The 17245-nt window shown below is 41.1% G+C and overlaps 1 protein-coding gene across 4 annotated transcripts in view; it reads left to right on the top strand.

Annotated features, from left to right (window-relative positions):
• Positions 1-17245, top strand: part of PTCHD1 (patched domain containing 1) — a 571764-nt gene that overhangs the window by 78245 nt on the left and 476274 nt on the right. For 3 of the 4 annotated variants that reach the window (XM_085620489.1, XM_085620488.1, XM_085620490.1), the window contains exon 2: positions 15488-15526. The exons of the other annotated variant lie outside the window; for it this stretch is intronic. In XM_085620489.1, coding sequence (XP_085476615.1) covers positions 15488-15526 — 39 coding nt within the window. The remainder of the gene's footprint in view (positions 1-15487; positions 15527-17245) is intronic. 4 annotated transcript variants of the gene reach the window in all.

The following is a 17245-nucleotide window of genomic DNA, read 5'->3' as shown; positions in this document are numbered from 1 at the left end:
GGCCTCAAAACCGCATTTATTCGCTGCCACCAAAAGCTCCGTGGGCAAAAGGCATGCCCTGTGCCTGGTTATGCCTCTTCGGTATCGCTCTCTGAAGTAGAGAGCGGCCCGATCCTCACCTTCGGCCAGTATATGTACTGTGGGGGTCCAGCGCGGCGGCGAGCACTCGAAGATCGCCGCCGCGACCCCTGCCGAGGCTCTCCTCAATGGGCGGATTTCTTTTGCCCCTATCTCCGCATGACTAGGCCAAGATGCCTTACCAGAGCTGTGGCAGGGATATAAAAGGCATGACCAACGGGTAAGTACTGTGACACAGATGAGGGAAAAAAATAAATGAATAACGAATCCCTCACTTCCTAGAGAAAAAAGTTTGTCTATGCCTATGACAAGCCACCGTGTATACCACAAAATGGTGGCTGGCCGAACAAAATGGGGGCATAAATAACCTTTGGGCTATAAAATAGCTCAACTAGCCCAAAGGGTGTGGGGCTATCACCCATGCCACTTCCATTCCCCAAATACCCCGGAGGGCAGACCTCCCTACATTTGGCTGCCCCCCAAGACATCCTTAATGATAGGTCATTCTGGGAAAGGAATACTTAGCATTAGTATATTTTTAACTTGATCATGAAGTAGAGCACAGTGTTTCAAGTAAATATCTTATTTAAAGTTTTTTTCCTGTAGTTTTATATAACACAAACTTGACCTGATGGTATCAGAGCACTTTACATGAGCACCAGTTGCATTCCAGACGAACACATTCATTTTTTTTTGCACTGGGAGATCAAGTAATTTGCCCAGAATCACAGGATGTTGAGCTTCCCTGCCGTGACTCGAATGCAGTTTCCCAGCTTTGAGGTCGACCGCTCTAGCCGTAAGGCCACATCCTCTCAAAATAATAATTGTGCAATAAACAATGTATAAAATGTTTTCACAGCCTTAAAAATGTAATTGTATTGACTAACTGGAGTTAAATGCCTAAATTCACAACGTCCTGCTGGTGGTTCTTTGGCCAAACTGCTGAAACGTATAAATTGAAGTCTGCATAATAACGGAATATAGAATAGACGGGACAAGATACCTATAGCATGAGCTTTACCTGGGGCTGTATCACAGATACAATGCACTGTATTAGGATTAATACGCTACTCCCAGGGCAGCCGCGAACTAAGGCTGCCCTAGGGACAACGCATTCATGTGAAAAATAGAGCGGCGTGTTTCACAGTGCAGGCAAGAACCCACCTGCACTTTGAAAGGGGATTAGAGATCCCCTTGCAGGCAGGTGCAGTGAGTCACTGCACCTACCTGCAAGGGGATGTCTAGTGCATCTATGGGATACCCTTTCCCCCTCCAGAGGACTGCCGCCAAGGGGTGCACTGTCAGTGCACCTCCTGACACCTTTTTTTCCTCTGCGCCCATGTCTATAGTACCGGGTGGGTGCAGAGGCAAAGGGATTCCTTCACGCCCCCATACCCATGAGGGAACGCCCTCTGATGAAAGCGCTGGTGCTTTATGTACACCAGCACTATCAGTATTACCCAAGGGGAGACACAAGCATCTGAGGCCTTTTCTATAATACCAAGGTGCCCCAGGGGGTGCACCGTGGACGCAAACGTCCGTTGCGCTCCAGGGGCACTTTCATAATATGGCTCCCTGGTGGTCAGAGTACACATTTTTCTGTTACAAGGTACACAGCAGGTTTCTCCAATGAGCAGCTGGTGAACTCTGGTAGCTCTCCAGCCACATGTAAGTAGCTCTCCAGAGTGCATACTAGCTTATTAATTAGAAGCTTTTGTTTGGTTGAATTATTATACATATTCCAAAATTAAAATATATTTGAGATGAACTGTGTTTATTTTCAGAACTCATTAGCTGATATTTGAATTATAAGGGCTGAATGTCAAAAATATATGTTAATGGATGAGTGATACATTATTTGGCAATTTACAAATGTTATTACCTTGGTACCAAAGACATTGCATCTATGGCTCTTTTGTATTTCTCATATAAACGTATTTCACATAGACAAAGCCTTCATTACATAACTGCTGGCAACCATGTGTGATGCCTGATGCACATAGGTGATCGCTGGTAGTAGCCCTGAATATAGTAGCCACTAATGTAATCTTGTCTGATATGGAAACTACTACAACAATAATAACATTAGTAGCTCTGGATGAGTTTCACTGAACGTAAGTAGCTCTTATTACAGAAAAGTTTGGAGACCTCTGGTGTACAGTTTCAGATCAAGATGCAGTTATGACAGTTGTCATTGATTTAATCATCTGATTTATTGAGCTGGCCCAGCAAATCAAAAGAGGCGTGGATCACATTAGAAAGAAATAGAAAAAATACTTAAACAAGTAAAGACATTATAACAATTCAAAAAATTGGAGGTAGGAAATGTGCATGAAAGCTAAGTGGGTGAGAGGTAAGGCAATACAGTTATGTTATTACACTTGCCTTAGAACTGAGTCACATTTTAGTGCTTTTGTCAAGATCGGTTATCAACATACAGCATAATCTCACACACAACACTACAACATCCGCCAAGAACAAATTAACCAATGTGAAAAAGACAGCAAATTGCCTGCTCTCATAGATAAAATGGTCTATATTCATTGGTTTAAGTATCCAGTTGGTGAATTAAAATGTATCCGTTTTTTAACCCCATTAATCAAAGCGGTGCCTTAAACATCCTCTTGGCAACTAGTAACGTTTGAAATGTGTAACTCCTGTACCTAAATCCTGGCTCTTAGTGACCAGAAATTGCCATTGAAGAATTGCGAGAAAAAAGTCACAAGACATACTCTATTTGTTAAATGCAATCCTGTGAGCTGTATTAGAGCATTTGGCCCCGGGGTAACAATGAAAGGATATGATCGAGTGTAATTGACTTTTACTTAGAAAATGTTGATATTTCCTTATAATATTCAGACAGTGGTTTTGATGGGGCTTCATGATAAATTGAGCTGCACCAGAGCTTTCCTACTTTTGGTTGTGCTTGGTCTCAAAAGAATCTGTTGCTAAGACAAATAATGCAATGCATGTTTCCAAAATACTATCACAAAATATTACCAAATTAAATGTAACCTGCACGTCTTCTAAGAGAGGAAATCTGTTAGTAAATGCATGGATTTTATAAAGGAATTTAGGGAATCGCTTGAACTGTTGGCGTAAATGGAAAAGTCATTGACTGACTCCTCAAATTAAATACCATGACTTGGCTCCAGCTCACACTCTGCTTAGGACTGGAGTTGGACATGTAAATGTACTCACTTGAGACAAATGCAAAGTAAGGTAATCAGCAAGACTGAAATCAGCAAAGGTCAATGTTTAAAAAAATATATATATTTATTAACATATTTCTTTCAAAGCTTCTCATTTCCAAACTACATGCTTGATACATAGACACTTAAGGCCCAAATCACAAACTGCATTTTGTTGTATGTTTAATAGTAATGCAGTAGTACTACTAACATTCTACAAAATGCTATTCACAAACATACCTGTAGTCGTTCCACCTCCTTCTCTCTTATTTTTTCTGTTCAAAGACTTTCACCCCTACTGTGAAGTCTTCACACATGGGAGAATACATTTTAATAGTACATTTGGGAAGGACAGAGGGGAGTGGCTGGCAAATTTAGAATAGTTATGAATAAAGGGGAGGACATAAGGGAGGAGTAAGGAGTGGTTTAGAGAGGGATTTAGGAAGGGAGTTGCACCCACCCACAAAAGAGTAAGCACATATGCTATTCACAAACTGCACTTCTAAAGATACTGCATTCAAAATGGGACCGAAAACTGCAATAAATTACTCCAGTTCAGAGCTGCAGTAAGTCCAACACCACACCAGGCCAACCACTGGTACTGTAACACCTTCCCATAGAAAATAATGCAGGAAGAGAGTTAAAAATACAACCCAGTAACAAATGGTGTTAAATCAAAATAAATTACATGATTTAAACTAGTTGAAAATACAAGTTAATGTAATTTACCATTGGGTAAATTTTCCTAAAATACCATGTTTTATTTTAACATAGTTTAAAAACCTTTCTTAATTTAAATTATAATAACACTATTTTTTATTAAAATATAATTTAAGTGGTTTTAACTCAATATATAATCACTTAAATAACTATTAATATATAATAAAAATATGTCTTTTTTTACATTCGGGTGGCATTTCTGTTTTAATTTAAACTGAAACAGAAAATAATTTTAACTTATTTTAAATCTATTTGAATTAATTAAATATTTACTTACAAAACTTACATTAAGAATGCCATTTTTTAAATTTTGTTCTACATTTAAAATAAATATTTAAATAAAGTACAAAAATATTTTACATAGAAATATTTTTCACATTTTTTCCAAGTTTAATATTTGGTTTTTTTTACTTTACCCAATACTTTACCATACGGTTAGATATCATGAAGCTCAACATATGATGAGAGGCCTGTACATTCACAAAAAACATCTTTAGGAGGGGATAGAATAGTTTTTATTGAAGTGGAATGCTATCAAAAATAAATGCTCTTTGGGTTGCATTCTATTAACTGTTGATGAACTCTTGAAGACGATAAACATACTTCAATCAGAAAGTGACAAATTAAAACAAGCAAGAAAACACAGTTGAAATCAGAGGACTTGAATTAATCCATAGATTACATCAATAATGAAATTGATTACTCCCTTGAAGAGATCAAACAGAGGAAATTATCCAATTTCAAAGTGACACACTTATTACAAGCTGCACAATGTATGCACTTGGCAAGAGTATTATAAGGTTAAGAAAACCCCATAAGTAGATTATGTTTCCTCCTCTGTTATCAGAAGTGACGATGGTAGTAGCAAAAATTAAACAAGGCGAGTAGGATTCAAATAATCCAAGAAATTGACCAAAAATGCTCAAGGAGATTAATGTGACTCAAGCACCCCAAAGTAACACAAAATAAGACAGTAAGTAAGTAAGCAAGTAAGTCTTTACTGTATGATTACTTAAAATCATTTACAAGGAACAATATATTGCAACATAAAAACAAAGGTCAAGTATAAAACCAGGTAGTTAAAACTCATGCTAGAGTCGTTAATAAAATCAGTGTAAGACAATATTAAAAGGAATGACATTTAAAGCCCAAACGAAATTAGCAGCTTATTTGTGTGCGAACCAGGTAACTAGAGCTCATATGAGAATCGTTTGTAAAATCGGTTTAAGACAGACATTCTAAGGCAAATATTTTGTGCTTGCCAAAACCAGGAGTACAAAAAACCCATAAATTGCGAGGATGTGCATAGACCATAGAGCGAAAAAAGCAGTATAGTGTAAGAAACCTTAAATTGCAGAATACATGCATGCAGCTGTGCGCTTTCCAGATCCTAAAGTGCAAGATGAATGCATAGATCCGTATAATGCCAGATCATATGGGAGGTCCCACCCGGAAGAATGTTTTGGCAGTAAAGTGAGTGAACGTACATAGGCCACGGAATGCAAAGTCAGACCCACGCAAGAATCTGAAAAGTGCATGCTACATGCATAAAGCTATGTGCTTCCAGATTCCAAATTGAGAGGTGCATGTATAGAGCTGTTAAGTGGCAATTCATATTGAATACCCCCAGTAGAATATTTTGACAACATTTTGGCCTCAGATGGTATTCAATGTCCATTCAACATTGGTGCCTGTGCTAGACGATGATCTTCAGCCTTCAGCGTGTGCTTGCCGTATTTGCCTTCAGCTTATGCAACATTCTCAATAGCCTTCCTGCTGCCCGTTGGAACTTCCCAATCCGTGCAAGGTCAATTGGCACCACGGTTGTGCAGATGTATATTTGGCCCTCTTTGCAAGTTCATGTGTGATGTTTCACAGAAACATTGTTCTGAGGTACAATCTCCTCTGATGTGACAAGGTAGGGCAGCAGCAGACGATGTGAACAGCTGATTCTGTGTAGTATTGGCACAAGCTGCATTCCTTTTTTCCAGGCAAGGTATTTTTCCAGTGGCCCCCATAATCCCATACTGGAAGTGCTAGGAGCCTGGTCCTTAGAAAGTTCTGTAAAGCGTGCCATCCCAATCCTGCCTTCAGATACGGTTGGTACATTGTGACTTCATGTGATTGGGTGAGACGCTCTGCACAGGGGATGTTACTAATCCGTTTCATGTCCTGCTCCCTTGATGTGTGCTTGACTTGTATATTTATTAGTCTTTGTAGGCTGTCAATTGTCGGTGATGTGTCGGCTATGATTTCTAGGGACAGGCTAAGTGTGTCACAGGCCCTTGTCAAGAACTTTGCCCAACACAAAATAGGACAGCACAATATCAGGAAGCAAACCAACAATAAGCTGAAAAACAGGGATATCCTACCCAGCACCCAAACTTAAATTGAATTCTCCAGATTCCTGTGTATTCCCAGGTTGAAATACCACTAATCCCAGTGAGCTGGTATCTGAATATAAGGCATTTAAAAAAGAAATCTGATTTTGAAGCACCTACCAGCTGCAAGATACTAGATATTTTCCAGAAAGTGGTACTTGATGATTTGAAATACCGTAATTAATCCACGAGAAATCAAACATCTGATTTAACATAAATAGAAAACTTTTGCCTACTTCCTCAATTAGATGTTTGTTCTTTCTGGCCTCAATAGCACTGAATTGTCCTATGTTCCTCCTGTGTTATATCCCCGATTTGACTCCATTCTGCCTTTATTCAGTGCTTAATTTGTAAAAGAATTAGTGCCATGGGCAAAGTTTTGCTCAGAAGCTTGCGGTCAGTCCTAATGAATGTTGGGGGTGCGGAATAACAAGGCTGCACAGTCTTCATTTCACCTCATGCCTCGTTATTACACCTCAAGACACACCCTGCCTCTTTGTCTCATTTATTCAGGTCCTTTTTTATTACTGTTTTCTCCTTTTGCCACTGTTTTTCAATCTTTGTCTTCCTCTTCCTTTCCCCCTTTTGAGTTTTTCTCCCTAATGTTCTGGGTCAAAGTCTAATGAGGAAAATAAGTGCTGGTCCCCAAAAATGAGTACAGCTTCAGCCACTGGATCGAATTAAGCACTTCCTTTCCTTAACCGTGTCACCCAGAGGAATTTCTCTTTGAGTAGACTCTATCTGTCTCTTTAAATTGCTCTTACCTTTAATAATGTAGGAACTTTTTGACCAATGATGTCATATATATTACTACCGTAAATATTTATATTTATGTGTTATTGTGAGAGTTTCTTGTGTGTAATACATTTGCATCTAGAGTTTTTTCACCATTTGAATATTCGAGAATGCATAATTAGAGTGTTTGATTGTGTGACATTACATTGTATGTTTCTGGACCTCGAAACTGGTCTTTATCCCACTGTAAACCCTATGATCAATCACACAGGAGGAAAAGGCATTTTTATTGATTCACATGATTGACCAATAAACATTCATGGAAGTAAAATTTACATTGGATATCTTATTCTTTCAAAAAGACTGTCTTCCTGACCATTTTTTTTAACTTTGATTTTTAACTTTGATTTCGAAAATAATATTTCTGTCAGATGCTAGCATGAGTGGCAGGTGGACTCTTAGCCGTTCTCTAACCCACGAGAGATATATTGTTCCCACATTACCGTACTCACCAAAAGTCATTTTTGTCAGGGTTCTTTGCCATTTTGTATTGGCAGACTATGATAGAACAAGGGGCGAGCACAGGAGAAAATGTGTCTAACTCACGGAAAAAATTGAATTTGCAATGCAACTGGAACTGACTTTGCAAATGCAAAATCGCAATGCATAAAACTGCATAGAGGTTTTATAACTGGCACCATGAATTGCACAGCAAACATTGCGAACAGCAAAGGAAAGTAGAACAGCCAAAGGTCTTTTCTTCCGTCACGTAAGTGAATACGCAAAAAATTGGCAAAAAACACGTGCATAGTGCAAGCCGTGAAAATTGGAAAGCCTGCACTATGCTTGTGAAGGCTACAGACCTCACCAGGTGAAGATAGTGGTCCCCAGACTACTGATTGCAGTCACTGCTGGTGCATTCACGGGTGCCTGTTTGTGGCACTGTCACCCCTGGGATGGAAGTCTGCTGTCTGACGCAGACCCCTATATAGTCCAGGGTGCAGGGGTTTTGAGCCTCACTCACACCGCAGAGGGAGAGGCTGGCTGTAGCACAATGCAAACGTTGCGCTTTGTTTAGTCTCTTGTCTGCCTCTGACCTGCAGGTTTTGTGTAATTTAATTTACTTTTCACTCTGCAGCTCATTTAAATTTCTAAGTGGAGGTAAGAAAAAAGAGCTAGAACAGGCTTGCTTGCTTATCCTTAGCTTTAAATAAAAATGTGAATGTTAATTTGAATAAAAGTGCAAAAAATGTATGTACTTAGATACACTCAAACTTGTGTCATGAATACCTCACATGTAACAACGTTTCTGCAGATCCTACTAGAAGTGTGCAAAATGGTTTCGCTTTAGAGCTAACGGGGACGTCCGGTGCAATTCTAAATCAGTGCTAATGCACATATTATTTGCACCCTTGCATTAAGACATGGACAGAATTGTTTGCACACGTGCACCTTTCCTTGATATGGGCCATTCTATTGTGCGTATCACAGCTAACCCCAGAATTAGGTTCAGAGGAAGAGTACACACAAAGTTCCCCTTCATCTTCTCAACGCGTGTGTAACACTCATACTCACATACAGTGCATTTTGCAGTTGCGCACTTTGTGACCACTCAGATAGACCAACATGGTGAAGGGTTAACTGCTGTGCACCGTATTTACTAAAACAGCAGAACTATGGAAGGGCAAAGTCATGCCAATGATCTATGACTACCAATCTCATTAACCTATCTGTAATGCAATATAATAATTTACAACAAGGGCTGCAGCCTTTGGCTGTCGGCAGGGTTCCTTCCATCTGGAGGGAACACTCAGTACATGGACTTCCGCTGTTCATTATTTGCACCATTCAGAAACTTCAAGAACGGTGCCTCAGCTGTTGGCAGTGAATGGCGTCTAGTAGAGGTGGGCAAGATATGGAAGGCTTAAGCCAGGCTCAAGTCAGAGACCTAGCTTTAGATCAGCTTGAGATCCTCTTGGACCTTCGAACCCAAAACAAGTCAACATTTTCTGTAGGTTCCGCCTGCCATCCAAGCTCTAAACTTATGCTCCAAGTATTAATGATAAAGCAGTAAAGTGCCTGAATTGTATATTATCAAAGCAGAAAATGTGGGATCAATCCCGGCTTCCCAGTCTGACCAAATTGTGTGATCCTTGGCAAATATTTTTATTTCATCTCTACTCCATTTTCTTCATTTTTACATATCACATCACCTTGAAATACATGACTCCAGGATATATGCTGTACAAAAATCTCTCTCCTTTTTGATTTAATAGACTATACTATTGCTCCGTATCAATGTCCCTTACAGTGTGTGCATGACAACTGATTTGCCTCTTAGTTCTTTAATGTCATTTTGTCACCATGGTGTGGGGGGCATGAATGCTTCTAAGTTCATGTTTAAAAATTATCACTTTAATAAATGCCTCAGTTTAGTAATACGATCCGATGTGCTATAAGGTGCAACACTTCCTCATGTTAAAGAAATATACATTTTTGAATTCTGAAGAGGCTTTAGGCAATGAACTTGTAGCAAGGCAGACAGGATATTCGACATGTTTTTGACAGAGTAACTCACCCACCAAATGCTAAATCAGGCCCTTTATCATATTTTTACATGAAGTTTGTCCCACGGTTTACATAGCAAACCTTTCTATGGTTCAGCTCGTGCACAGGCTTTCAGAGCCAAGCAAGACATTGGCTTGGCCCTGGCTCCAGGCACCCTGGTCATTTGTTGGTTCGCCACCAGCTGTATGTAGTACAAGAGTGTGGTACCCATACTGCACGGCCTGGGGCCATGCTGTGTATGCACCACTTGGAAAATCTATATAGGCCCAGATAGCCTGTAACCCTTGCCTGTGTACATGCCTACTGAAAAAATGTTGTACACATGGTGCACAGTCTAAAGCTGTGCGCTGCCTTAAATACTCAAATGTACCAGTCACCTTCCAAACCACACAGATTGCATGCTCTCAGAAATGCTAACCTGATTAAGAACATTCAAAACCCAGCATACTCTGCTGGAGTATCTGCTGACAACAAACTACATTTGATCTATGTCAATTCGTGGATTCTTACAATATGTATGAGAAAAAAAACCCTCCTATAATATTTTAAGAGGTTTACCTCTGTTAAATACACACACAGTTTTCTCTCCCCTGGCTAATCTTCTCTAAACTATGAATATTGAAAATTGCGTACGTGAACCTTCAGTTGTTGTGAAGATTGCGCATGAAGTTCTTTTTCCGTATCTCTTTCTTGCTCTATGAATTGTGTCTGAATGGGCAAATCCGTATTTAGAAATGGATTTCTCTAACCTACCTGCACCCCTCAGCCTTCCTCCAGCACACCATGTTGAATAACATTAATATCTGTACCTATTATTTTTTTCTCACTCACTGTTTTGCAATGAAATTAACACATGCGAAAGAGGGATTGCAAATTCTACAGACTGAATTAGCAATATTTTTTTGCATCCGTTCCCTGTTAATCAATTGAACATTATAGCGTTTCATTCGCAGATTGAAATGCGTGATTTGTGGCTCTCAATGTACCCGTAGGTATTGAAAGGGCTTCCTAAATTTAAAAATGTAAGTGTTTTTGCGGTGTGCACCCTTTATTAATAGTCTCAAGTTGGAGCAGTTTTTTCAAAGATACTTGGTGTTGTGTTTGACTATGTAGTGTTTTTCTGGGTAAAAAATCCTTGCGAGGGAGGGGGGGTGGCGGGTGTAATAGACATTGTATTGTTTACTTTTCGACCCACGTGACAGATCTTCATTTAACTTAACAGATTCTTTTAGCTGCCTAACGTGCAGAAAGGGTGATTCAGAGTGGTTTAGGCTGACCAAGAGAGGCCACATTTGTAAGACACTATCAATTTATGTTTATATCAGCTTTCAGATTAAGCCAGACCCAGAAAATCAAAAATGCTGACTCAATGTAGCAATTGATCCATAATGCGTTAAATCACTGTAATTATATCGACCAGATATTGGTCACATTATAATAAATCACTTGCGGTGTCATGTGTAATGTCATTGATGATTGTTAGAAATGGGGTTCTCTAGTTGGCAGGTTGTTACCCTGGCCAAGTAGAGACTCTTCTTCCTAGTCAGGATAAGGGAGTTACACTTCTAAAGTAACTCCTGCTCACCCCGTTGGTAGCTTGGCACGAGCAGTCAGGCTTATCTCAGAGGCAATGTGTAAAGCATTTCCACATAACCAGCAGTAATACAGTGAGAACACTGCAAAAGGACACCATACCAGTTTTAGAAAAATATCCGATATTTTATCTGTACAAAACAAGACCAAAAATGATGAAAATCCACCATACAGTTCTTAAAAATATCAATAAGCAAAAACAGACATAAAATACAGTTCCTTGAAGTCAATAGCTCCGTCCAGGGCTATCACAGTGTCGTGAACAACAAATCCAAGCAGTTCTGGCTGAGTGCAGTGTCGCAGGCCAGCTACGGTGTCGGAAAGACCCGCAAAACTGTACCTTTAAAAATGTAGAGCGTTTGGGACCTCGTGGTGAGCTCCGAAGAGCCGGCGTAGGCAGGTGTTGGTTCCAGTGGTAGCTGCAGGAGTCGTTGGGCCCTTGACCTCACACTCATGGCAGATCTAACTCCGTGCAGTTGAATTTGGTACTGTCGGTATTGGTGGGCATCAGTGCTGCATTACGAAGTGCAACGGTGCGGCATGCAGTGCCCTTAGGTTGTGGTGCAGGCAGTGGCTCTGTGACGGTCGTCCAGCGGCATCAATGAGACTAGTGCTGCGGTGCAAAGTTGTGTGGTGCTTGTTGCGGTGCTGGCAGGTCATGGTGCAGGCAGCGTTGTCGTCATTGTTGAAGCACTGTAGCCGGCTGACAAACCGGAGTCGGTAGGACAAGGCTGTGGTGTGGAATGGGGCGGTGCATCATGTAACTTACTAGTGGTGCCCTCAAACAATGCAAGCAGTCAGCGTGGAGCATCTCATCAGGGATACCAGGGGGTCGGCATGAAGCAAGGTAGTGCGAAGTGTGGTGCCCACAGAGCACAGTGCAAGCAGCGGCTTGGTGGTGGTGTCGGACGGCATTGTCGTTTAGACCAGGGTTGCTGTGCGAAGTGTGGCGTGCCCTCTGCGGTGCCTTCAGAACATGGAGACGGCAGCGACGTCATTGCTGCATCCATCTTTAGTGTCACCACAGTGTCCCTGGGGATCAAACCCAGCATCCTGGGAGTCTGGGTACTCTTAAAAGGGACGATAGAAGACATAGAGCCACAGCAAAATAAGTCACGCCATATCCCACTTCTTCACCCAATGATTTTACAGAGGGTCGATTAGTTGTTGAGAGACCTTTTTTGAGACAGACAGCGATATTCGTGAGGTCCAGGATACCTGGAACTCCTATTAGATACCCCTGACAAAAGGCTTCTGTGATAGCCCGAAATGCATTGGGATGTACCATTTAGCCAGTCTTAAGAATGTCAAGACCGGCTTTCAATTGCTAACTATTTTACCAAGAATCATGTTTTTTTAAATTAAATTGACTTGATTAGAATTGTGGCTTCGAGTAGTGGATGACACATTCTGTTTTTTTCATGTTTGTTTAAAGGTTTGATTATTTGTTAAAGTTTAACCTTCATTGTTAAGATTTGTTTAGCCCTCACTAGGATCGCAGTAGTGCACACTCTGTCTGGAGCATCAGCTCAAGATATTTCCTTTACTTTCAAATAGTGGCATTTTGAAACACTCAATTTAAAAACCATCTCCCTAAAAAGATGTGTTATTACATGCTGAGTTCAGCGAACCTAAACTCCATTTCTGCATCTTGTCCTAGTTGACAGTTATACTTGTAAGATGTTACAAAGTATCTCCCATGCTATCATATAGGACAAATAGCCTTTCAATAGTGAAAAACGAAAAACCCAGTATTTAACTATCAGGGCGTGTCACAAACATCAGTACATGTCCTACCTTTCACCCAAACTGCATCTTGCCCACAGGGGTACCTTGGGACTACCTTAGGTGTGTCTTATATGTGAGAAAAGGGAAGGTTAGGGCCAGTGCACTTGCCAGGTCAGCGTGGCAGTAAAAACTACACACACACGCTGCAGTGGCAGGTCTGAGACACCTTTTAAAGGCTGCAGGGTGGGTGGCTCAATCAGTGCTACCGGCCCACTAGCAGCATTTGATTTACAGACCCTGGGCACACACAGTGCACTGTACTAGGGCCTATGTAGTAAATTAAATAAGCCAATCATGGAAACATCAATCCATAAACACATTTTACATGGAGAGCATATGCACTTTGGCACTGAATAGCAGTCATAATTTGCCTAGAGTCCTAAAACAAACAAAAACAAGGTAAAAAACAGGAGGCCTAAAAGCAAAACGTCTGGGGGTGAACCCACTGAAAAAGCAAAGTCTAATAATGATGTTATATCTGATGCACTTGTAATGTGATTATGTTATTTGTGATATAATCTGAGATGTCAATTGTGAGGTAATGAACATTGTTCTAGGGGAGTTAAGGTTTTCCAGCACAACTGTGAATATTTCTGGAGATTTTGAGTTTTAGAGCATAACCATAAGGTTACTTGCCCTATTGTTTTTAAATTGTATTCGTAACATTGTTATACAAACATAGCATGATATTCCTGCTAGGCAAATAACCCTGTTGTTCCTTAAGATGAAGTTTTTACAGGGAATATACCGTGGCCTGTGATGACATACTGTGACAAATAATGCAAAGCTCCAAAACAAAATTGTGTGTGTGTGTGTGTTTGTGTGCGCACCACTCAATGAGCACATTCTACAGCCTAGGACTGCTAATCACACTTATTGTATGTTTACAAAACCTACTGAAATGATGTACATCATTTTGTGGAACTCAGGTCCTCCACAAATTTCTCACAGCCATTGCTTATGGCAACGTTTTGTGGATATGCTTGGAACAAGCATTGTTTACCTGCCAGCATCTGATTCGCAATGCAGTGTTTTACGTCTCTTCAGGTTTGGGCGCTCTCCTTAGAGGAGCTCTCCTGGTTCTCACTGGAGTCATGCAGTAATTACCCTTGTGGTACATTGAGATTTCAGAGTATTGGATGCTGGCCTTCTTGTTTCGGTTTAGCCACTTGAGAGCCTATAACGTCTGGTGGGCATTTGACTACATGTGAATGGGATGGAAGAAGGCATTAGCAGGCTTTGCTCCTTTGCCCATTACCCACCTCATAGCTTTGCCCATGGTTTTGAGACGTGAAAAAGGACGGTGTATTCTCTCTCAATTCATATAAAAAATCTGAAATCCATATCAGACATTAGGTAAGTTTTAGGCTGCCCATCCAAAGGACGCTTGTTGAAAACTATATGGTTGCTCAGACAAACATTCCTTGCTATGCAAATAGAGCCCATTGCTTCAGATCTTGTTCATGGTTCGGACAACCGTGAGGGAGCGCTTTGGTTTCCTCCTTGGAGATTTCCTATATCTGCTGCTTCCATTCTGTTTGGCATTTATGGTTTGGGTTACGTGATACCCGGATGATAGAATGTAAGTGGGTGGGTTGATGTATCAGGTTGTACTACAGTGGATTTATTCAACAGGACAACATCCCTACAAACTTGGGACTTGGGACTCATGGGTAGAACTCAGTGTATTCTCCATGGGAACTTGCTCGTACATCTATTTTGTTAGCCTAGAAATGTGGGTTCAGTTGTTGAGATGTAATTTTCTTTTACCTCACTGTGTTTCCTGCTGTTATTATGTTAATGTGTTCCCTGTTCTCGTTTTCCATGATCCTTTGTTTGGTACTTTTCCTACTAATTACACCTGTATGTGCAATTTCTCTTTCTAAATATGCCACCTGTTTTGTTGTTGTGTAATTTCTTGCTAACTAAGCATCCTTCCTTCCCACAGCATTGGTGTTGTGCATGTTCCAGCCCCACCACTTTTGAGGCATCCTGCATCCAACCTGTTGTTTTATCGGGTAGTGCAGTGTGCCTCAAGGGTGGTGTGAGTGTATTCTTCTACCCCTGTGGAGTCTGTCTTTTTGTGGCCCGATATGACCAGGCAACCATCTGTGTCTGTGTCCTGTGTCTATCCTTGAGACACACCTGATGTGGAATCCAGCTTTCACCTGCAGACCTTGTGTAGGATATGTGTGTGGTGCACCCAGTTTTCAGCCTGTGTCCATGCACTGTGGGAACATTTCGGTTGTGGACTACAATTAGTATAGTGCACATCATTGCGCTGACGACACCACAAATGGTCTTCAGCCTTCACTAGCAGTACAGTTATTTATGTTAAATCAGATGTGGTGTACATACAATAAACCACCTGTGGCCATGAACTGTCTTTACCACATTAGCCAGATGAACATCACCTGACATATTTCGCTTTAGATTTTGTTTTTATTAAACCCAGGAAATATGTTACTTCAAGTAAACTATACAGACAATTTTTGTAAGAAAAAACATTTTTCTAATTATCAACTTAGAAGTGCAAAATACTCTGGGGCAGATCTACAAGGAAGTGCCGCAGCGTGGCACAGCAAGCCCTTTGGCTGCGCCACACTGCGGCACATCCAAAGCACAGGAATGCAACATATTTACAATAATATGTCGCATTCCTGTGCTATCCCCTGCGCTGGTGCACAAATTGGAGCCATGCGCCGGTGCAGGCATCCTTGCACCATGGTGCAAGGATGCCTGCGTCGTAGGGAGATTGTTTTTTTGCAGGAAGGGGCACCTTCCTGCACAAAAACAATCACTACAGGCATTTTCCTCTTTCAATGCGTGCTGTAGATTGCAGCATGCATTAAAAGAGGAAAAAACGAGGAGAAATGAAAAAATTTCTTCTCCTTGTGCCTCGGGAGGCGTAGCATTGACACGCATTTCCAGATTTACGATTCCTCGTAAATCTGGAAATGTGTCTCGTTCCATGGGTGTTGCGTGGGAACACCCACAGCGACACCCATGGAAACGCCCCTTCCACGCAAAGTGTTGCGTGTGAAGGGGCCATATTTACAAGGAGAGGAAAAGTCACGCAGGGTGGCTTTTCGTCTCCTTGTGAATATGGAGAAGTGAAATGCGCCTCCAGTACGTCACAAAAAGTGAGGGACTGGTGGCACAGGGGGCTTGTATATCTGCCCCTTTATGTTTTGCATTCTGGCAATGTTTTGCATTGTGCTAAATCGTGCAAGAGAAGGTGTTTGTGACCTTTTGTTCTAGGATACCCGGCACGGTTTCGAGGGTGTCCAAGTCTCCACTTTGTCTGTTCTCCTTGACTTATGGCTTACGCCAATGCATCATATTTTGCCTGCTTTATCCCTTTCTCCTCGATCTTCATCTCGCTTATGACATACACATTCCACGTTTTCCATGCTTTACTTGTATTTAGTTTTCAAATAGTCTTGCACCTTCAATCCAAGCTCGTTCTATTATGCTGTGTCCTTTGTCTCTTGTCTGTAACCTCCCTGTGACTACTCATTTGGCATCTCTCCTGATGTGACAGACAGAGAGCCTCCATGCGCTTGGATATTTAGCTGCATTTCTGTGTCTCTATTTTTGCTGATTTGGCTGCAAATCTGTTTTCAATGATCCACTAATTGAGCACTCTGTATGTGGTTTCTGAACCCTTACTTTGTGTCGAGGATTGCTGATTAATGACACCTGCTCTGCTATCTAAAATGTGTCAGTTTATGTTTCTCTTCCTAGTTGGATCCGACATGGTCGTTAATATTTCAAAAGGGCTTAAACCTGGTTATTTTGCTGAATCACACCTCTTCTTTCAGTTCAAGGCACCATCGGTGGGTAACTGTTCGAGGTCTGTAAATAAATTTCATCATCATCTTCCACGCGTTTGTGCTCCATCACTCTTCAAATACATTAGCTTGAATCAAACTTTTCTAGCTGTTTTTTTTAACTCTAGTTTTACACACCCGTTAATGAGGTCACACTGTAAGTGTGCACACTAGTTTCTTGCTAGGTGTTATTTCCAGTTTCACCTATGCATGAGTTCCTTTCCTGAGATCAGGTCTCCATTGATTGCCGGCGCCTAGCATGCCCCAGTGCCTCATACGGGCCTCCACACTCTACCTTTTTCAGGCTGCACGGCACTTTCTCCAATTGGACTCCATGGGCTCACCCTTTACCATCAGA

Source organism: Triturus cristatus, chromosome 8 (assembly GCF_964204655.1).
Source record: "Triturus cristatus chromosome 8, aTriCri1.1, whole genome shotgun sequence".
NCBI classification, from domain to species: domain Eukaryota; kingdom Metazoa; phylum Chordata; class Amphibia; order Caudata; family Salamandridae; genus Triturus; species Triturus cristatus.
Note: the sequence above shows the minus strand (reverse complement) of the source record. Positions and strands in the feature narration are given on the sequence as shown.